Raw genomic sequence first — 23,612 nt, 5'->3', positions numbered from 1 at the left:
TATTGTTTCTGTCACATTTTTGTGTCACATTTTCCCAATGGCAACATTTATAATGGAAAGTTCCTATGTAAACTTGTCACGCTGTAATTACAACCTACTGTCAGAGAGGTGCTTTGGGTCTCCATTTGGCATCCCTCAGCTTATACCTCAGTGAGACCAACTCTCCAAAATTGCTGTAAGTTACGCTACCTGAATCTATATAAAATCTACCCATCACACTAAAAATAAGGATAGAATGTATGTCTTGAAAATGGAATTGAATTACATTTGTATGCCTGGTATACCATTCATTCAGCTTTGACTCCCCCACTGAACATCCTGCAAAAGGATGGAAACGGAAAATATTGGTCATGGTTAAAGTATCTTAAAAATAGCCTTAAAATATTTCTGCCAACTCGTTTCATTTCAAAGATAACAACAACAACTGACATTTACATAACTCCTTTAGCTTGGGAAAAACCCATTGAGGCATTTCACGGAGATGTTTAAACATGGTTGCTGAGGCAAAGGAGATTTGGAGCGGGCTTGGGCAGGCGGGGGTGGGGAGTCAAAGAGATAAGTTTTAAAGATGGTTTTAAAAGAGGGAGGGAGAGGCGGACAGATTTGTGATAGAAATTGCAGAGCATGGGGCTGAGGTAGTGGAAGGCAAGTTTCCTTTGATGGGGCGAGGTCAGAGTAAATGCATTTGGAGGGGGTGGATGTGATAAATTTGGAGGAGGCTACAATGATGGAGGGAGGGAAGGGTATGAAGGGATGTCTGTCTGTCTTGAATAATTCTGCATTTTGTTTTTACCTGGAGACGATTCCAGGTATTGATCACTCTTTCTGAAGGGCTCTCTAAAGTCAAGGGCTGAATTTCCAGTGAGAGTCAAGACCCCATATGGGGTTCCGGAGCTCATCCATGTCATCAGTACACCCTCCGGTGCAAGCCTCTGAACAGCAGATACTGATTGGCTCCCAGGTCCGGGAGTCCAACCCGAGGGCCCACAGTGATGTCACTCCCCATTAGGAGAGACTGCTGGGGCAGACAGGTAGGCGTGAGAACACCCCAAAATCGAGGTGCCTTCATTCGGCTGCATTGAAATAATTAAATGAAGGGGGCTGAAGTCGTCGGGCCATCTGGCTTTGGGGCTTGGAGTTTTGCCCCCATTGATCCTGGCCCGCCTTTGGGAGGCCTTTTCAATGGAGCTGGTGGCCTCTACACATGGTGGGGGATACTCTGAAGTCCAAAGAACACCAGCACAGGTGCAATACTGCCCCTAAGTGGGTCCTTAATTGGCTGCCCAGTTCCGTGGTGCGGGCAACCGACCTAGTTCGAAGCTCACACCTGGGAAAGTCCCCCAGAGGCGGGAATGCAATAGGTAGCTGACCCAACACAACTCCTCCCTATTTTCCTGGCCCCACATCAATAGGGCCAGGAAAATTCAGCTCCAAGTGTCTCCTTGGCATAGTCGGGCTCACTTTTCAGTTAGATGGTTTTGGTTTCAAGCGTCATTGTAGGACTTAAAAATGTACTCAAGACTGACACTTTGGCACAGTGTAGAGTGCACAACACAGAGTAAGTGGGCAGCATGGTAGCATAGTGGTTAGCACAATTGCTTCACAGCTCCAGGGTCCCAGGTTCGATTCCCAGCTTGGGTCACTGTCTGTGCGGTGTCAGCACGTTCTCCCCGTGTGTGCGTGGGTTTCCTCTGGGTGCTCCGGTTTCCTCCCACAGTTCAAAGATGTGTAGGTTAGATGGATTGGCCATGCTAAATTGCCCTTAGTGTCCAAAATTGCCCTTAGTGTTGGGTGGGGTTACTGGGTTATGGGGATAGGGTGGGGGGGGTGGGCTTGGGTAGGGTGCTCTTTCCAAGAGCCGGTGCAGACTCGATGGGCCGAATGGCCTCCTTCTGCACTGTAAATTCTATGAAATGAAAACCATTCCCATGGTGCTTGCTTCTTTAGGAGTTGCTGCATTGTCATGTTTTTTAAGAATTCTTGTTCTGTAATATTGCTCCAGTGAGCGTTAAGGTTACTTATCAGTCCCAGAACTCATTCAACCTCTTCCCTATCTAGTTCAATCTCATTCCTTTAGCAGGTTCCTTACTTTCCTTCAAATGTGTAGACTGCAATTACCTTCACCGGGAAGTACGGTGACACAGTGGTTAGCACTGCTGCCTCACAGCGCCAGGGACCTGGGTTCAATTCAGGCCTTAGTGACTGTGTGAAGTTTCCACTTTCCCCGGAGAATCGCCGGGGGCTGCCGTGAATCCCGCCCCCGCCGGTTGCCGACGTCTCCGGTACCGGATATTTGGCAGGGGCGGGAATCGGGCCGCGCCGGTTGGTGGGCCCCCCCCCGCTGGATTCTCCGGCCCGGATGGGCCGAAGTCCCGCCGATAAATTGCCTGTCCCGCCGGCGTGGATTAAACCACTTTTTGAACGGCGGGCTCCGGGGTCCTGGGGGGGGGGGGGCCTGGCCCGCGATCAGGGCCCATCGATCCGCGGGCGGGCCTGTGCCGTGGGGGCACTCTTTCCCTTCCGCCTCCGCCATGGTCTCCACCATGGCGGAGGCGGAAGAGACTCCCTCCACTGCGCATGCATGGGAAACTGTCAGCGGCCGCTGACGCTCCCGCGCATGCGCCGCCCGGGGATGTCATTTCCGCGCCAGCTGGCGGGGCAACAAAGGCCGTTTCCGCCAGCTAGCGGGGCGGAAATTCCTCTGCCGTTGGCCTAGCCCCTCAATGTTGGGGCTCGGTCCCCAAAGATGCGGAGCATTCCGCACCTTTGGGGTGGCGCGATGCCTGTCTGATTGGCACCGTTTTGGGCGCCAGTCGGCGGACATCGCGCCGTTTCAGGAGAATTTCGCCCCTGAACTCCAACATTTAAAAAAAATTTGTAAAACTGTGAGGAATGGGTACTTTGCTCCAGGAGTAATTCCATTGACAAATAGAGATATGTTATATTGAAACAATCTTTATTGTTAACGTAGAATTAAACTACAATAACATCACAGAAAATAGCTTGCAATTAACAGTTAAACAATTCTGAACAATAAAAGGAAACACTTTTTACGACTAATTTATACCTTCTCTATCTCCAATCAAGCAAAGCACATCACAGGTCAAAAGTTACTTATAAATGGAGTTAATAAAGACAGGAATACTTGCTCTCCTCGGGGTAGGGATTTCTTGGAAAGACTGCTTGGAGAGAGGGAGAAACCCTTTCATACACCAGCTGCAAGTCTTGCTGTCTTTGGGAGACCACTGCTTAACAGTCTTTGGCAAAAGCTCAAGCTCAGCTTCAAGCTCCTAGGAAAACTAAAAGCTAAGCTGCCTGCTACAGACCTGGCTCCTCTCATTAATTACATCACCTTTATCCTACTCAGATCCCCTGACCTGCTGACTTAATTCTAAACACAATGGGCGCAATTTAACGGGAACATTTCTAGATGTGGTAGCGAGTGGGAATTGCCGTAGGCTTCCCGACGGTCAACCCAGCAAGACCGTCACCAGTATCAAAAGTTAATTGGTCCACTTTAAAAAAAAAAAAAAATTTTTTTATTCTCCTCCTTTTTCACATTTTCTCCCGCATTTACATCCATCAACAATAAACAATAATCAGCAAGATATGTTAATCCCCATAATAACAACGATCCCATCCGCCCACCAACCCCCAAACATCAGCCCGCATGTTTACTTTAAAAAATGACAAAAAGGAATCAGGGATTACCCATAGTCACCTTTAATCTACACAGCCCCCCTCCCCCCCCCACCCCCCCAACTAATGTTCGATGCTATCCAGTTCTTGAAAGTGCATAATAAATAGTGCCCATGACTTGTAGAACCCCTCCGAGCTTCCCCTCAGTTTGAACTTAACCTTCTCAAGGGTCAAGTATTCCAACAGGTCCCCCCGCCATGCCAGGGCACTGGGTGGAGAGGCTGCTCTCCATCCCAGCAGGATCCGCCTTTGGGCGATCAATGAGGCGAAGGCTATGATATCTGCCTCCGCTCCCGTTTCCAACCCTGGCTGGTCCGACACCCCGAATATGGCCCCCTGGGGACCCGGGTCCAGTTTCACACGCACCACCTTGGAAGTTACCCTAAACACCTCCTTCCAGTACTCCCCTAGCTTTGGACAGGACCAAAACATATGAACGTGATTTGCGGGCCTCCCCCCGCAATGCTCACACACATCCTCTACTCCTTCAAAAAATCGGCTCATCCTCGCCCTCGTGAGGTGCGCTCTATATACCACCTTCAGCTGTATCAGCCCCAACCTCGCACATGAGGTGAAGGCATTCACTCTCCGGAGCACCTCACACCAGACCCCGTCCTCTATAACCTCTCCCAGCTCTTTCTCCCACTTTGCTTTGATCCCTTCCAGTGGTGCCTTATCTTCTTCCAGAATAGCTCCGTACACCGCTGACACTGCCTCCTTCTCCAGTCCCCTTGTCGTCAACACCTCCTCCAGCAATGTGGAGGCCGGTTCCTCTGGGAAGCTCTGTATCTCCTTCTTGGCAAAATCCCGAACCTGCATGTACCTAAACACTTCTCCCTGCTCTAGCCCATACTTCGCTTCCAGCTCTCTCAATCCTGCAAACCGACCCCGAAGAAACAAATCTTTTAGCGTCTTAATCCCCTTCTCTTCCCATTTCCGGAAACTTCCATTCCACCTCCCTGGCTCAAATCTGTGGTTCCCCTGAATCGTCATTTCCCTTGACCCTAAACCCAACCTGAAGTGTTGGCGAAACTGCCTCCAGATTTTCAATGAAGCTATTATTACCGGACTTGCTGAATATTTCCCCGGAGCTATCGGGAGCTGTTGCTAGAGCCTTCAGCCCTGACCCCCTGCACAAACTCTCCTCCATTCTGACCCACTGAGAATCAACCCCTCTGACCCAGCTCCCCACTTTCTCCACATTCGCCGCCCAGTAGTAGTACAACAGGTTCGGGAGACCCAAACCCCCTGCCTGCCTTCCCCTCTGTAGCAGCACCTTTCTCACTCTGTCCACCTTCCCTCCCCATATGAATGAGGTAATCCTTCCCTCAATCTCCCTGAATAAAGATTTTGGCAGGAAAATCGGTAGGCATTGAAAAATAAACAGGAATCGCGGCAACACATTCATTTCAACCGCCTGTACCCGATCTGCCAGTAACAGAGGAAGGCTGTCACACCTTGCCAGATCAGCTTTCACTCTCCCCACCAAACTAGTGATGTACCTGCGAAGCCTCCCCCACTCCCGGGAAACCTGCACCCCCAGATACCTAAAATGAGTCCCTGCTCTACGGAATGGCTGCCCCCCCCCCACCCCTGCCCCCACCCCCCGGCCGAGACACCACAAAGTACTCACTCTTGTCCAGGTTCAATTTGTACCCCGAGAAAGACCCAAATACCCGCAGAAGCTCCAATATTCCTCCTATCGACGCACACGGTTCTGACACATACAGCAGCAAGTCGTCGGCATATAAGGACACCCAATGCTCTGTCCCCCCCGCACTATTCCTTTCCATGCTCCCGAACTTCTCAATGCGATGGCCAACGGCTCAATCACAAGTGCAAACAGCAGGGGGACATAGGACATCCCTGTCTCGTCCACGGTGGAGAGAAAAGTATCTCAAACTGATATTATTTGTGTGGACACTCGCCTTCGGCTCCTTATATAATAGCTTTACCCAGTTCACAAACCTTGGTCCAATCCCAAACCGCTCCAGCACTGCCATCAGGTACCCCCATTCTACCCGATCAAACGCCTTCTCGGCGTCCAATGCCACAACTACCTCTGTTTCTTTCCCTTCCGCCGGTGCCATAACAATGTTCAAAACCCTCCTAATGTTCGAAAACAGCTGCCTCCCTTTCACGAACCCCATCTGATCCTCCCCTATCACCTTCGGGAGGCACTCCTCCAGCCTACCCGCCAGTACCTTCGCCAACACTTTTACGTCCACATTCAGAAGTGATATGGGCCAGTACTCCGTCGGATCCTTATCTTTTTTTAGCAACAGGGAAATTGATACCTGCCCCAAGGTGTGCGGCAACACCCCCTTCCCTATCGCCTCCTCAAACATCCCCACCATCAGGGGTGCCAACCTATCCTTAAATTGTTTATAATATTCCACCGGAAACCCATCCGGCCCTGCCACCTTCCCCGACTGCATCCTCCCAATCGCATCCTTTATCTCCTGCTCCACTATTGCTCCTTCTAATGTAGCCCTGTCCCCTCCCCTAGCCTCGGGTACTCTAACCCATCAAGAAATTCTTGCATCTCACGGTCTCCCCCGGGTGGCTCTGACTTGTACAACCTCTCATAAAACTCCTCAAAAACCTTGTTAATCAGCACTGGAGCCACCACCAACTTCCCTTCCCTATCCTTCACCTGAAGAATTTCCCTTGCCGTTGCCTCCCTCCGGAGCTTACCTGCTAACATGTTCAGAAACTGCACCCCTTGCTCGTCTCAGTTGGCGCACCGCCTTCCTGGTGGACAGTCGGTCGAAGCTCGCCTGTAGTTCCTTCCTCTTTTCCAGCTTCGCCGGGTCCCCATCCTCTGCATACCTCCTATCTACCTCCAACATCTCATCTATTACCCTCTGCCGCTCCAACCTCTCCTCTTTATCCACCCTGGCCTTAAACAAAATTACCTCACCTCTCACCACCGCCTTTAGAGCCTCCCAGACGACTCCCTTCGAGACCTCACCCGTACAATTGAAACCTATATATTCCTTAATTACCTTTTCAATTTTCTCACAGAACACTTGGTTCCCCAAAAGCCCCACATCCAGTTTCCACCCTGGTCTCTGCGCTGCCCACTTCTCCAGCACCATATCCACCCAATGTGGAGCATGATCTGACACTGCAATAGCAGAGTATTCCGACCCCTTGACTCCAGCCAGCAAAGCCTTACCCACCACAATAAAGTCGATCCGCGAGTATACCTTATGGACCGCTGAGAAAAACAAGTACTCCCGTTCCCTTGGGTGCAGGAACCTCCAAGGGTCCACCCCTCCCATTTCCACCATTAGCCCAGCCAGCGCCTTCGCCCCCCCTGATGGGACCAGTGAATGCGGCCGTGATCTGTCCAACCTTGGCTCCTGCACCAAGTTCCAGTGCCCCCCCCACAATCAGCTCAAGCGATTCCAAGTCGGGAATAGCCCCAAACACCTTCCTCGCGAATCCCACATCGTCCCAATTGGGACCGTATACACTTAACAGCGCCACTAATCTCCCCTCCAGCACCCCTGCCACAATCACATATCTATCCCCCTGATCTGCCACCACCTTCTCCATCTGGAAGCGTACCCTTTTGCTGACCAGTACCGCTACCCCTCGGGCCCTTCCATCAAATCCGGAGTGAAACACTTGGCTAACCCAGCCCTTTTTAAGTCTCATCTGGTCCTTCACTCTCAAGTGAGTCTCCTGCAGCATTGCTACATCCCCCGCTCGTCTTTTTGCCAACTCCACTGTCAAGTCCTGGTAGATCCGGACCGCAGTACCATCCCACAGCACCTCACGCTCCTGCTTCGCCCAGCTTAATACCTTCTCCTTCATGCAAAACTTATGGAAGCAGATAATTATTGCCCTTGGCGGCTCGTTCACTTTGGGCTTCGGCCTTAATGACCGATGAGTTCGGTCAAGCTCGTACAGGGTGGGGCTCTCACCCTCCCCCATCAGATCCGCCAACTTCTTAGCAAAGTATTGCGTGGGCCTTGGGCCCTCTGTCCCTTCGGCCAAGCCCACAATTCTCAAATTGTGCCGCCTTGAGCGGTTTTCCAAGTCTTCCAGCTTTGCTCGGAGTCCTCTGTTAACCTCCACCACCCTCTGTAGATCGTCCCCCTTCGAGGTGACCTGGTCGCTGTGTCATGTCACGGCCTCCTCCACCTCCTTCAACTTCTCGCCCTGCTCTCTCACCTCGGCCGATGCCTTTGCCACCTCCACCCTCGTCGGGCCGATTGCCTCCTCCACCCATGACCTCAGCACGACCGCCGTCTCTTTCCTCAAGGCCTTCATGTGCCTCACAAACTGTTTTTCCAGCTCCACCGCCATCACCTCGGTCATCTTCTCCACCGTAAGTAGTGCGGCCCCGCCTTGCAGTTCGGCATCCGCCATCCTGTCAACACTTTTGCTCGCCTTCTCCTTCGGCGGCGAACCCGCGTTTCCTCCTTTCTTCGACACTGCTCTTCGCATCCTTTAGCGGCTTATTGTTTTTTATCTTCTTTCTTTTCTCCTCTCTCCCCCTTCACCCTCCTGTCCTTCATCAATCTGACCGTCTTTTTTTGAAAAAAAAAGGGGGAGAGAAAAAACAACTTTCACCAAACTTCCTGAAACCTTCTTTCTTTCTCCTCTGCATTCCCCTGGGACCAGGCTTCAACCTTCTTTCTTCTTCCTAGGTGGGAGCCATCCGACGTGGAGCACCCTCCCTACATAGTGCCCTGGCCTCGGGCCTGCCGCCTCGGCCTCCTCCTAGCTCTGCCCGCGCTGCTCTGACTTGCCGCGCCGGGCCCAGCGCCTCAGCCCCCGCCGCCCAACACCCGCATAGGGCTCTTCGCCGGTTTTTAAACCGGCCCCGCTGGCTGCTCGTGGCGGCCCCAAAGGCCGACGATAGTCGGGCAGTGCGTGAGGACTCGGGGATTTCCCCGAAATTGCTGCGAATCGCGGCCACCGGAGGGAGCTCTTGTTATTGCGGCTGCCCTGCTCGCCCACGCCACCGGAAGTCTCTTAATTGGTCCACTTAATGAGGCCCCACAGGCTTCATGCTGCAAATGACTGTCCCCCGGCTGACTCGCGGGACCACACTCGACAGCCCCCCACTAAGGAGGGGGAGCAGCATTTAACCCGATCCTGCAGAGGTAATCCCACACAGCATGCACTCATGCCACCAAGGCGACTGGCTCCATGATTCGGAGATGCCGACCTGGACCGAGTGCTGGACGCGGTGGAGTCACAACTGTTCTCCCGAGGCACTCGGCAGGTCAGCCACAGGGCAGCCAGTGCCTCCTGAAGGGAGGAAGTGGCAGCGGCTGCCAGTGCGGGGAGAGTGACCCAGAGGACCAACACAGAGTGCTGCAAAAACGCTAAATGACCCCCACCCTCTGGTTGAATCATAGAATTTACAGTGCAGAAGGAGGCCATTTGGCCCATCGAGTCCACACTAGCCCTTGGAAAGAGCATCCTACTTAAGCGCACATCTCCACCCCATCCCCGTAAACCAGTAACCCCACCTAACCTTTTGGACATGAAAGTGAAATTAAGCATGGCTAATCCAGCTAACTTACACATCATCGGACTGTGGGAAGAAACCGGAGCACCAGGAGGAAACCCACGCAGACAAAGAGGGAAAGTGCAAACTCCACACAGACAGTAACCCGAGGCCGGAATTGAACCCGGGTCCCTGGAGCTGTGAGGCAGCAGTGCTAACCATTGTGCTACCATGCTGTCCCCTGGTTGCGGGCATGTCCCCAGTGCTGAGGCCCAGGTTTTGGATGTTGTCTTCCGCTTCTGTGGTGTTGAAGCCTCCGGTGTTCAGGCACAGTGTCCAGGTCTCACCGCCTGGTTGGGATGCGGGCAGTAACTCTCACCTGTGCCATGGAAAGTGTACCAACAGGAATTCCACTTGGGGGCTGTGGAGTGCTCATATTACTATAGTTGCCAATTCCCCATTAGCAATGGCCTTCAGCTGTGTGCCCGGAGGCCACCATGTTCAGTGGGAGTCATGGTGGTTAGTGGGACAGATAGGCAATAGCCACAGCTGCCCCCATTATGGGTACAGACAATTCAGGAGATGGCATGGTGGAGCCACGGGCGCTGAGGCGGTTGATCACGGGAGGCTGTTAGATAGTGGGTCATTCCCATTAATGGTGTGGAGATTGGATTGAACTGGTGATTATTGGTTTCTCACCTCGTCACGGTGGGATCCTGGTTTCACCAACGGGAGCGGGTTGTTAATTCACAAACTGATCGGCGCCCAGCGCGGTTCCCGATTCTAACCTCTCCCGCGATCTAACGGCCGTGTCGCGCTCAAGCGAGAGTGTGACGAGGCTGGTAGATCTCGCCCAATATCTCAAATTACTTGCACTCCAGGAAATCTTCTTTCTATAAACAAAAGTCCATTAGGTTTTTCTTTGTAAACACATACATGGCTGGAATTAATGATGGTCTCACTTTTACAGCATTTTAATTGCCCCTTTACAGACAGAAAGTCTGCCCATATGTTGAGGCAACATTTTAAAAAATATTACTGTATCAGTGTACAATTTTCAACATTCATCACAAGGGCTAGCAGCATGACATCACTAGAAAAAAAGTGTCATGCGATCCACTCTTGGTTTCACTTTTGTTTTGAACAGAGCATACAGGCATTACACAGCTCTGATGTCTTAATCTTTATACCTCCGTATAATTGTTCTCATGTGCCTAATCTTATAAAAGTGAACGCACAACGTATTTACCCAATTACTGATCAGCGATTGGTGCCTTGTGTCTTATAAAGTAAATAAGCTCAAGCAATTATGTCATTAGAATAACACAACAGTCTTGTGTATCCAGGATAAACCAAGGCTAATAACTGGGAAAGTCAATAGTGAATCCTGGCAATTTTATTTCCCAGTTGTAGCCAGTTGTGCAAGGCCCACGCTTCATTAGCATGGGCTTTGGCACAGAATAAAAGCCAGCATTGAAGGCAAGCCCACCATACGCACTAGATTTTCACTGGGCCTCATTGTTCATTTGTATTCATAATAAAGATTCTGAACAATCTCAGAGTCTGTCTGCAGCAGCAGCAACAGGTTAGATACTTCAGTTGCATATAATGGGCAACAGGCCATTGAAAATATAAATGCCTCAGAGAGGTTGTTAGGCTAGTTAACAGGGTTCAACATAGTTGCAAAGTTCAAGGCAGAAGTTGAGCACTTTCAACAACTGCTACTCATGATTGACTGTCCTGTCGATGCTTCCTACATGCTGATGTTTGGCAGCTAAGCAGTGTTACAGAGAAAAAAATGTTCAAGGGGCTAATTTTCTGTTCAAAGTATTTGTCAGGCAAAATGCAAAGATGCCGACAGCCTGGTCAGTGTTGGCATTCACAGAAACTGTGGGTTGGATAATCTCGTGTCCACAACCCCCTGATTTTGTGTCCATTAATTTTGAATTGGGTAAATCAGGGGGCTGCAGATATCTGTGTGGGGGATGGGGTGGGAGGCAAAATTCATATGCATAGCGCCGATCTTAACTGCGCTACAAAGGTCGGTCTACCTGGCATCCTTGGGGGCAGACTACATTGCTGGCCACAGTTCACATGCTGTACTTTAAAGATATGGGCACATGCTGGATACATGGGCATATGTCCACCCGCACATGCTGAATTGGTTCAATCTAAACATCACACAGCTGTACTGGCTGCTCTCAAACTTGAACAAAGCAGGTCCAGGCAATTCCTGCATTATTTACTCTTGATAAAAGAAATGTGAAGCAGCAAGATGTGTCCTGCGGTCGCGTTATTTAAAGAGCTATGCACCCTGAATGCATGTAAGTTAATATTTCGAACATTTTCTATTGCGAAACTGTCTGGAAGTACCGTGAATTGTTCTTGGAGGTGTTTGGATAAGTTCTTGCCTTTGCCTCATCCTCACAGGAATGGCTGGTATAGATGACCTCTGCACACAAAGGCTGCAAAAGGGTAGTGGGAATGGAGACAGCAGTGTCAGTGCTTCTGGGAACCAGCAAGGAGATGGAGCAGGGGGCAATCTTCGCACCATGCCCTCTGCCAAGTTACAGCCAGACACCTCCACGTTCCTCAGGTGTCAGGAGGTTGTCTGGCATACCAGACAAAGTGCCCAGCATTCTGCGTGCATGCCCCTTCTGCAGTCTCCTGTATGCCACCCCATCAAGATTCTCACACGAGTCTTCTGCAGCAGTACTGACTTGCAATCTTGCCCTCTGCTGATCTGGCAAATGAACTGTCCTTCCAACCTAGCTTGCTTACATATCACCCGTGCCCAGTGACTCACCTCATGGTGATCCTAACCCTATACCAGCCTCCAGGGTGGGCCTCCTTCATTTGTGCGCTGCTGTTGCTCTCGCACCCTCCCCCCCCATTCTGGGACTGGATAGATTTAAGGGGAGGCAGTAGCATTGTGGTCCCTGTACTAGTAATCCAGAGACCCAGCTTCAAATTCCACCACAGTGGATGAAGAAATTTGAATTCAATAAAAGTCTGAAAGTCTGACGATGACCGGTAAACCATTGTTGATTTTTTTTAGTAAAAACTTATGTCTTTTGGGAAAGGAAATCTGCCGTCCTTACCCAGTCTGGCCTACCTGTGACTTCAGATCCACAGCATTGGGCCTCTGAAGTAGCCAATCAAGCCACTCAGTTCAAGAATGAGCAGTAAATGCTGTCCCAGCCTATGACACCCACGTCCCATCGCCCACTTGAAAACCCCTGATCATTCAGGTGAAGTTAGCACATGAACTTTGTGTGCAACACACCTAGATCTGAACAGGTGGTGGTACGTCATAAATTGTGAAGCCCACACTTAACAAACTCGCAATGAAATTTCTAGCCCGTAATCTCTTGGTCAATGTTCTCCATCAACCCCCCCCCCACCCTCCCCCCCACCCAACTCCTCCCCCCCTCCGCTAGAGTGCTTGACTGGAGAATCAACACAACAGCTTTTCCCATGAATAAAATGTCTCCACTTTTGGGGGGGTCAGCAGCTTTATAATTACAATTATAATTGATATGAAGGCTGCTCTGGTAGTACTATGAGAAGAATTTGATTGTTTATTAGAATGAAGTTACAAACATCCAGGATACCGACTATGTCCCATTAATTTTGACACCTATTGGTCAATATGAAGTGCAATTGGAACACAGGAATAGAAAGAATCGGTTTGGTTACTCGCACCTGCTCTGATGTTCAGTGAGACCACAGCTGACCTGGATCTTAACTCCATTTACCTACCTTGATTCCATATCCCTTCATTTCCTTGCCTGACAAAAATTTATCATCTGGGGGTCACGTGATGTGAGCGCAGTAGCAGCTGTGTTTTCACAGGCTCTGGCTCTGTTCATCTTCTAAACTGTCTCTTCATCCTAGCGCATTTCGTACTTTTCTTTTCTTGGTTTAACACATGACTTGTGTTATGCCCCGAGAAATGTTTGGCGAGTGTCTACACTTAAAGAGCCCACTCCATCCCCTTGTTTGTTTGTGGGGATGGGGTGGGCTGGGCTGGGCTGGGGCCCTATTTTCAGTGGCACAGTTGCTACTGAGTGGGCCCCTGCCCTGTCCGGGGCTGCATGCATCAACAAATGATGGTTGCTAAAGAGGATGTTGTTCTGGCTGAAAATCTCGACTCTGTGGTGCAGACCGTCAGGTCTCAATTTCAAGAGTTGTGGGTGACTATTATGCAGGCGATAGAGGCGCACTATTATAAACCTCTTGGAGGTCGCTGCATCAGGACTATCAGATTCCCCATGACCTCCATTGAATACGAGCTCTCACGGCAATGAGGGGGTGGGGCTACCCCTTAACAGGCGGTTCGATCACAGTATGAAAACCTGGGTGCAGGCCAGGGAGGGAGACCCTTCAGGGAGTAGAGATCTTGCATATCGTAAATAAACCCTAACCTTTATTTTCTACCTGCTTCATCAATGCGTGCTGCTTTAGAGGATTCTACATGCACAAAGAGATTCTTGCAGTAGAAAGGTCACTGGCCCACCACTGCACTGTCGAGATTCCGTTGCCACCCACGCTGAGGTCTAGGCTGTAGACCGCCTGGGCACTAGTGAGATGGCAGGGTGGAAGTGATGGTGACCCGTGCTTCGATCGTTGGAATCCTTGAGGGATCCTGAAGAGTACTCATTGATCCTGTTTTATCTTTGGCCTTGGCTTTCTTCGTGCATCCGTGAAGAATTCTTTATCCTGAGGATTGATCTGCTTCTCAGTCCCTATCCTGGACCTTGCTCCCTGTTGATCATGTTGTTGTCTGCTTGATGTTGTCTTTTTCTGACAGGGAAATATGTAATATGGGTCCAATCACCTGTACTATTGGTATCCTGATTTAGCAAGTTCATGTCATGTTGAGTCGAATGTTGAATGCAAGATTTGTGCACAGTTTAAATCCTGAATGTAATTAGGCCTTAGAATGTCTGATAATCCTTGTGGTGGAATAGGGGGGGGAGTCTTCCTTGTTGTCTTCCCCCCACCCCATCTCATTTAGAAAGAAGATGAGCAGAGCAGGGAGAAAAGGCTGGAAGGTTGGCGTTGGTAGGATTAGTTTGCCTTTGTTGTGATTGTGGATAGACCTCCCAGTTAAAGCCGATCAATTCTGGGCCTTTCTTTTTTCTTTTGGTTTTGGTTTTGAGAATCCGTGCTTTTATCCTTTATGGGACAATGCAAAATTCTTGTTATCCTGGGAAGGACTGGTTTCTATTTGACTCTTCCTTCGGGTTGAGTTTGTCTTTTTTCGTAGTACAGGCTCTCTCTTCAGCTGTCTTCATTACTATTGGAACTAATAGAGGGACTGCTCCATTTTTGTAGCAGTGAAGATGGTTCCATGGTTGGGGGCTGGGGACGAGGGTGGCCTTGAGTATTCTTTGTGCGACATTGGTTTCCGTGGTCCCGTTGGGTGCCCTGTCCCTCTCTTCACTTATCTTGGTAAGTGTGGCACTGGTGCTGGTTTTGGCTTGGACTGATGGGACAGGCAGGTCACCTGGGTATGACCATCTCCAACAAGAGAGATGCAACCATCTCCATTGACATTCAATGACATTACCATTGCGAAATCCTCCCGCTATCAACATTCTTGGTGTTACCATTGACTAGAAACTCATGTGGACATGCTGTATAAATACTGTGGCTTCAAGAGTTGGTCAGTGGCTGGGAAGTCTACAGTGATTAACTCACCTTGTGATTCTGTCCACCATCTACAAGGCACAAGTCTGGAGTGTGATGGAGTATTCTTCATTTTGTCTGGATCAGTGCAGCTCCAAAAAGCATTCAAAAAGCTTCACACTATCCAGGACAAAGCATCACATTTGCTTGGCACCCCACCTACCACCTTAAACATTCACTCCTTCCACCACAAAAGCACAGTACCAGCAGTGTGTACCATCGACCAGATGTGTTGCAGAAACTGCCAAGGCTCTTTTGACAACACTATCAAATAATGTGCTCTTTACAACCTAGAAGAACAAGGCCAGAAAAGAATGGGAAGACCACCACCTGCAAGTTCCCCTCTATTTCGCACACCATCCTGACTTGGAAATATATTGCCGGTCCTTCACTGTCGCTGGGTCAAAGCCTGGAACCCCTCCCTAACAGCGCTGTGGCTGTACCTTCACGACATGGGCTGCAGAGATTCATGTAAGCTGCTTACCACCACCTTCTCAAGGACAATTAGGAATGGGCAATAAATGCTGACGTAGCCAGCGAGGTCCACATTCCATAGATAAAGATAAAACCTCTCCTACCAGAAGAGAAACTTTTCCTCTATCTACATGATCAACACTTTAATCACCCGAGACACCAGAATTAGATCAAACCTTAATCTTCCATATTCAATTGTTCCTCATAATTTAAACCTTTTAGCCCCAGTATCATTCTGGTGAATCTGGTGAAGATGCGGCTTGACTGAAACCTTTAAGATCTGAGTGGTATTGATAAGGTGGATGTGGAGAGGATGTTTCTTATTGTGGGAGAATCTAGAATTAGGAGTCACTGTTTAAAAATAAGGGATTACAAATCTAAAATGGAGCTGAGGAAAAATGTTTTCTCTCAGAGCGTCCTGAGTCTCTGGCGCTCTGTTCCTGAAAAGGCGGTGAAAGCAGAGTCTTTGAATATTTTTAAGGCAGAGCTAGACAGATTCTTGGTCAACAAGGGGGTGAAAGGTTATCGGTGGTGGGCAGGAATGTGGAGCTGAGGTTATAATCAGATCAGCCAGGATCTTATTGAATGGCAGAGGAGGCTCGTGGTGGGTTAGCGGCCCATTCCTGCTCCTAATTGGTCTTCATGCACTGCACCATCTCCATATCCTTTATGAGGCACGGTGCCCGTAATAAGAAAAACTCAAACTATTGTCAGCGGTCTAGCCCACACCATCAACCTAGCCAGAGAATTCCATTGATTTAAAGGATAGAGCTTGCATTACTGTAGAGTCTTCTACAAACTTAGACCATGCCAATTGGTAATAAATGCTGTTCTAGCCAGCGACATCCACATCCCATAAAAAAGCACTTTACAACCAATCATGCACTTTTGAAGTCTAGTCACTGTTATAATGTAGGAAACATGGCAACCAATTTGAGCACAGTAAGATCCCACAAACAGGAATGTGATGATGACTGGAAAACCTGTTTATGTGATGTTGATTGAAAGACAAATATTGGCCAGGGCAGCGGATATATCCCCTCTGCCCTTCTTCCAAAGATAATGAAACAACGCAATTCATAGGATCATAGAATCACTACGGTGCAGAAGGAGGCCGATCAACCCATCGAGTCTGCACTGACTCTCCGAAAGAGCCCCCACTTAGGCCCAATCTCCCACCCTATCCCATAGCCCCGTCTAAATTTGGGACACTTAGGGATACTTTTAGCATGGCCAGTCTACCTAACCTGCACATCGCTGGACTGTGGGAGGAAACCGGAGCACCCAGAGGAAACCCACGCAGACACGGGGAGAAAGTGCAAACTCCACACAGACAGTGACCCGAGGTCAGAATTAAACCCGGGTCCCTGGTACTCTGAAGCAGCAGTGCTAACCATTGTGCCACCTCATATGCAATAACCCAATAGATTTTCCTGCAACAACATTAGTCAGCGGCCTGGTGAATAGGGCACTATAACTATTGACTTGTATCTTACGTTCAGAGGAAATATTCAGGATGTCCAGTGCCAGGTTGTATGATTTCACAGCACTCTGGTAGTCTTCTCTCTGGAAGTGGTAATTTCCGCGTTCCCGTTTCTGTTTGCAGATCCGAATACAGTCTGAAACCGACAGCCTTTTTGGGTCAGGAGCGTTTCTGACATTGAGAAGCTGGACCTCGTATATCAGTGTCACATCTGCTGGAACATCCGGTGCTCTGAAATGGAACAGAAAAAAAAAATCAATCTTCATTCATCAGTACTGTATTGTGTGGTAAAGGGGATTTTTAAGAAGAGCTGTTTGGCCAACTTTCTCAATTTTGTACAACAGAAATAAGATTTTATTATTGGGCCAAGATTGGCCCCATGAATCCATAGAATAGAATCCATAGAATCCCTATGGTGCAGAAGGAGGCCATTTGGCCCACCGAGTCTACACTGACCCTCCGAAAGAGCACCGTACCTACTCCAACCCATCCCCATAATCCCAGAGGGTAGAAATTAGGCTTTGCTGTCCCTGTCTACAAGCATAAAACAAGTGCAATAAGGGCAATTTCGGGTACTAATGTCCTACACGCTAAGTACACTGCAAAACATCTAATGCAATGTGGAGTTGGGCAATTTTAACGGTGACTATATGTCTGCCTAACAGAGGCTGTAGGCCGATTACATATATAAATAGGTGACCTAGCGCCCACATAATCCCTTGTTAAAACTGAATAGGCATGATGAATGTTGTAGGCATTTGACCAGTTCTGCTCGCGATTCTTTAGTGGTGGGTAAGTTTTATTTATTGATACTGTAATGCCAGGTGAAGCAAAAATGCTCCCTAGACTCCCAAAGGGTTTGCCGCCTTCCTCCATTGTAGCTTCCAGGATGTATCTTAGACTATAGCTGGTGAAACAGGTGATCTGATATTCAGTTTTTAAAATGGACAAGCTGCCAGCGGAGGCCCGACAGATGCCGGGTGTTCAACCAATTACCATTAACGAGGACTGAGGCCTGATTTCCAACCAGCCCTAGGCCTCCTGGGTTGGGCCATGGGGTCTATTTCAAAAACAGGCCACAGTGAATTTTGATCCCATTATTTTCACTTCAGAGAATTTTACATTTGATAATCTGAGGCTTGTTTGTGAAAAATGGAACAGTTCACTCTACGACAGGCATGCAATGTTATCACAAAGTAAACATAGAACATAAAACATTACAGCGCAGTACAGGCCCTTCGGCCCTCGATGTTGCGCCGATCTGTGAACCCAATCTAAAGCCCATCTACACTATTCCCTTATCATCCATATGTTTATCCAATGACCATTTAAATGCCCTCAATGTTGGCGAGTCCACTGCTGTTGCAGGCAGGGCATTCCACGCCCTTACTATTCTCTGAGTAAAGAACCTACCTCTGACATCTGTCCTATATCTATCTCCTCTCAATTTAAAGCTATGTCCCCTCGTGCTAGACATCACCATCTGAGGAAAAAGGCTCCCATTGTCCACCCTATCTAATCCTCTGATCATCTTGTATGTCTCAATTAAGTCACCTCTTAACCTCCTTCTCTCTAACGAAAACAGCCTTAAGTCCCTCAGCCTTTCCTCATAAGATCTTCCCTCCATACCAGGCAACATCCTGGTAAATCTCCTCTGCACCCTTTCCAATGCTTCCACAGCCTTCCTATAATGCGGTGACCAGAATTGCACGCAATACTCCAAATGCGGCCGCAACAGAGTTTTGTACAGCTGCAACATGACCTCATGGCTCCAAAACTCAATCCCTCTACCAATAAAAGCTAACACACCGTACACCTTCTTTACAACCCTATCAACCTGGGTGGCAACTTTCAGGGATGTATGTACATCGACAACAAGATCTTTCTGCTCATCTACACTACCAAGAATCTTACCATTAGCCCAGTACTCTGTATTCCTGTTACTCCTTCCAAAATGAATCACCTCACACTTTTCTGCATTAAACTCCATTTACCACCTCTCAGCCCAGCTCTACAGCTTATCTATGTCCCTCTGTAACTTGCAACATCCTTCCGCACTGTCCACAACTCCACCGACTTTAGTGTCATCTGCAAATTTACTCACCCATCCTTCTATGCCCTCCTCCAGGTCATTTATAAAAATGACAAACAGCAGTGGCCCCAAAACAGATCCTTGTGGTACACCACTAGTAACTGTAAAGCTCCTGCTGGTCAGTTTAACTTGCCTGAAGGAAATTGTAGTTCCAACTGAATGAGCCTGACACCATCCAACCCGATAGTTCCTCTGATGGGGGTTGCTAATTCAGTGCCAATTGACATCAATTCAATGCACCTTCGTCTTCCACTCATGTCCTTTTGAGTATGGGGCTGAGACAGCCTGAGATTACTTCATACACAGCCCTTACCATCAGCAGGGAGATAGAAACTTTCACACCATCAGCCTGGGCTGCTGGTCTTGGGGTGAAAGGGCCAGTGCCCGACTGTCTTATATGCATTTTGTGCAGAACCCTCAAGAGTGTTCATGAGGTAGATGGACTTGCTGATTGTAGTATTTTAGAACAGACAATGGTCACTAAACTCTGCCGGTAAGTAAGTATAACAATTTTCACCTCTGGCACACAACAAGGGAAAGGAATAACATCTAAATCCCCTAATGACTACTGAAACTTAGCCCCAGAGTAGATGATAACCGCAAAATAGTGTAGTGCTGCGGATCTTAATGTTTTGTATCTGTTCTGAGAAGCACTTGTAGATAAGAAATAACAAATCAACTTTATGCTAAGAATGTATTTATTTGTACACATCCTCTACTGAATGTGATATTGAATAAATACCAGAGTAGAATATATATATATATATGCAAATTAGAGTTATTGTGTGTGTGGAGATAGACTCAAGCCCTTTGTACTCAGTAGATTTTCAATAAAGGAAATAAAAATCAGCGGCCTCTAGAATGGCTGTTTTACACATAAAAACAGAAGAAAAAGGAGCAGGAGTGGACCATACAGCCCGTTGAGTCTGTTCTTCTATTCAATATCATATATGACCTTTGGATTCAACTCCAGTTTCCCAGCCTTCCCCATGTCCCTTGATTCCCGGAGAGATCAAAATTCTATCTGAGCCTTAAATGTATTCAAAGATGGAGCTCCACAGCCCTTTGGGTTGGAGAATTCCTTTGAGTGAAGAGTGGTGAATTGAAAATTTGCACCTAACTTCTCTTATTTTCTTGTCTTATATCACACACGGAGCCCAAGTATGGTTATGAGCGATGTCTTCCCGTTTCCCCTAGCTTTTCTTTCATTTCCTTCCATGGAACTGTTTCACTTTAGTTCCTGCTGTGTTTTTGTTTTTGAAACGTATCTGCTTTCCTGGAACCTTTTGCTATCTTTCGACTGATTTGTCTCCATTTTTAGTTATCAACCCCAATGGTTGTTTTACCTTTCGCATTGTCATTCCCCTACGGACAGCCCAGCATGAACCTTTTTTGAATGAAAGCCCACCTTTTTCATGAGGCCATCTCTGTCAAGCCTGGCATTCATTGACCATCTCTTGTTGCTCCTGGGAAGGTGATGGTGAACCTGCTCCTTGAATCTCTACAGGTGCCTACGTAGGATGGCCATCGCTGACAAGGCCAGCATTTCATGTCCATCCCTAACAGCCCTTGAAAGCAGTTAAGAGTCAATCACGTTTCTGGATGCTCCAAGATTTTGACAGGGTGATGATAAAGGAAAAAAATGAGTTGTGGATCACCCAAGTTCTGACATGTATCATTAACCTGGCCACACTGCAATGCATTGGGCCTGACGCAAAATACAGTAACTATAAGATTCAAGTGAAAGATCAACATTCAGATTCGATTTCCCCCAAACCCTTGATTCATAGTTACCAAGAGATCTTGTCCAAAGTCACATAATTTTAATAAAACACATTGACTATCTCTCGCTCTGAAAAGGCTTTCCAAGGATCCCTAATATTTCAATGGCAACTTTAGTCTGGTCATCCGTGACTCAAATGCAAATATGACTCCAACTTCAAAGAGTTTGCATAAACAAGGAACTAATTCAGCAATGTATGAAAGGAAGCATATGTGTGTGTGTGTGTGTCTGCTGATAACTATGGCATAGGTCGTAAAAAGTTCATTGTAAGTTAATAGTCTGTGTCCTGATCACTTACTTCCTCACAAACTACTTTGTGAGGAGCTTATTTTACCAAAGACTGAGTTGAGGGTTTTTGCACCAGGTATTTGTTGTTGATGTTTCATTATCTTTTGCAAGGCTATGTGAGAGTACGCAACATAATCCACACTGGGAAGGCTGCCAAAAAGGCTGGAGAAAAGTATTGTTGCTCCATTCACTGGGCAGGGATAATATTCCATTCCAGCATGACATGGCATACACTGGCTTTCCTTCCAGGGAATCAGCAGACCTCTGCTGCATCGCCAAAAGCAACCATTCCCATCTGCCACGTTGGACAGGGAGCGTTGACAGTCATTGGGGCATCACAGCCAAGTACAACATCATCTCAAGGAACAGCACCTCATCTTCCGACTCAACACTTTATAGCTCTCGGGACTGAACATTGAATTCAACAATTTTGGATCATTGCCTCTGGCTCAATTTTATTTCATGTTTCTTTGCTGGTTTGTTATTTTTTTTCTCTCTCATTTCTCTCTTATTCCCTGTTCTTTGCCTTCGGAAAGCAACAATATTCACGCATCTCTTGTTTTCACATCTCTTGTTTCTTTACTTGTTCCATTACCACTCCGTTTGGCCATGTACCATGAACCCTTTTGTAATTTATACTCTGGTCCTCCATCCTATCATAGACTTTCCCTTTTGTTATTCTTGCTCCCCCCCTCTCTTTTCATTTCTAACTTTTCCCAGTTCGGAAACGTTACTTGTATTTTTCTCTCCACAGAAGCTGAGTATCCCCAGCATTTTCTGTTTTTATTTCAGATTTCCAGCGTCTGCAGGATTTTGCTTTTGTAAAAGCTGACCACACAGACAGGCTTTTGTAAAGGAGGGTGGTGGTCACTGAATGGTAACCAGTAAATCGAGCACGTCATTTATTCTCTTCCTAACCTTAGGAACACTGAGCGCCTCAACATAGTTAACTCAGTACCGAAAATGGATTAAACTTAGAGACGTTTATAATCAGTGCCACGGTAGACATTGGTACTGTGGAGATGGTGGAAAAATGGTAATATCACTGGACTGGTAATACAGTGGCCCAGGCTAATGACCTGCAGACACAGGTTCAAATGACACCATGGCAGGTGGTGAAATTTTAAATTTGATTAATTAATTTTAAAAATCTGGAATTGAAACCCATTCTCAGTAATGTTGACCGGGATTGATTGTTGTAAAAACTCATCTGGTTCACTAATGCCCTAAGGGAAGGAAATCTGCCATCCTTACCTGGTCTGGCCTACATGTGAATTCCAGACCCACAGAAATGTGGATGAGTCTTAACTGGTCTCTGAAATGGCCTTGCAAGCCACTCAATTCAAGAGCATTAGTATTGGGAAAAACATACAGGCCCTGCCAACACATCACAATCCATGAAAGAGGGCAGTGTCATGTGAGAGTACCTTTAAGAAATGGATGTTTAAGCAATGTACCTTCAAGGAATGGAGTTGATCATATTATTGAAGTGATGTCACAGGGGGAGAAGTTGAGCTCACTTCTGCTTTTGGTTTCAGTTTGAAAAAGCAGCTTGTGTGTGTCTGTGTGTTTCCAGAGAGCTGCAGGAAGAAAAGCAAGGTGCTGGAGCTTAAGTCAACCAAGCTGATATATCTCTGCCATCAAACAGAAAATATATATTGTCATAATATACACCAGTATATCATGATGCAGACACACACTGATGGACACACAGTGGGACCAATCAACACACACAACACCGCAGCCAATCACCAGTGAGAGCACACGCACTATAAAGACAGAGGGCATCAGAGTTCCCGGTCATTCGAGTTGCAGCTAGCTAAGAGGACAGAGCTCACAGCCTGCAACACAGACATTCACCATGTGCTGAGTGCATCGACTGGTTAGGACAAGGCAAAGGTCTTTAGTTAAAGCTAGTATCGTGTTAACCCACAGTCTGAGTATGTTTAAACAGTTAATGATTCAATAAAATAGTGTTGCACTATTTCAAGTGTTGGTGACCTGTATGTTATCCAGAACACCCAACACATCATATATATTCTGTGACCTGGTGTGTTACTGTTTTGAAGGTTTGAAGCCTTTTGGATGTTTGAAGGAACATGTTGAGGGATTCTGGGTGTTGTATTATTTTCGGGGTTATCTTTGAAGTAAGGGGTGTTAAGAGATCCAATGTTTATTTAATAGGTTAATTTGAGTTCATGGAATAAACATTGTTTTGTTTTAAAAACCACGTGTCCATAATTGTCATATCACACCTGGGGAACAAGCCGTGTGCTTCAAAAGCAACAATCCATTAAAGGGAGAGGTTGGTTGAACTCCATGATACATTTTGGGGTTCTGAAAACACCTCGCCCATAACAGCAGAAACTTGAATTTGTCTCTTTGTTGAGCCTTTGTTGGTATCACCAGTAAATTGTCCTGATGGATTATGATATGTCAACTTCCCATGGATTCAGTTGTCAAAGAGCGAGAAATCATGACCAGGATTCTCCGATACCGCGGCCTATTGATGCCGGCATCAAAACCTGCATGAGCGACGCCGGCATCAACGGGCTTCCAGGCCCAGTAATTCTCCTGTTCTTCGGGTGCTAGAACTGTGCCGGAGTGCTATGCACTGCTCCGGCAC

General features: G+C 47.6%; 1 protein-coding gene across 3 annotated transcripts in view; it reads right to left on the bottom strand.

Annotated features, from left to right (window-relative positions):
* fkbp16 (FKBP prolyl isomerase 16) overlaps positions 1–23,612 on the bottom strand; it is a 295,397-nt gene that overhangs the window by 40,394 nt on the left and 231,391 nt on the right. For all 3 annotated transcript variants that reach the window (XM_072468704.1, XM_072468702.1, XM_072468703.1), the window contains exon 4: positions 16,837–17,054. In XM_072468704.1, the coding sequence (XP_072324805.1) occupies positions 16,837–17,054 (218 nt within the window). The remainder of the gene's footprint in view (positions 1–16,836; positions 17,055–23,612) is intronic.

The sequence above is a fragment of the Scyliorhinus torazame genome, chromosome 12 (assembly GCF_047496885.1).
Source record: "Scyliorhinus torazame isolate Kashiwa2021f chromosome 12, sScyTor2.1, whole genome shotgun sequence".
NCBI classification, from domain to species: domain Eukaryota; kingdom Metazoa; phylum Chordata; class Chondrichthyes; order Carcharhiniformes; family Scyliorhinidae; genus Scyliorhinus; species Scyliorhinus torazame.
This window is presented reverse-complemented; position numbering and strand designations above follow the sequence as displayed.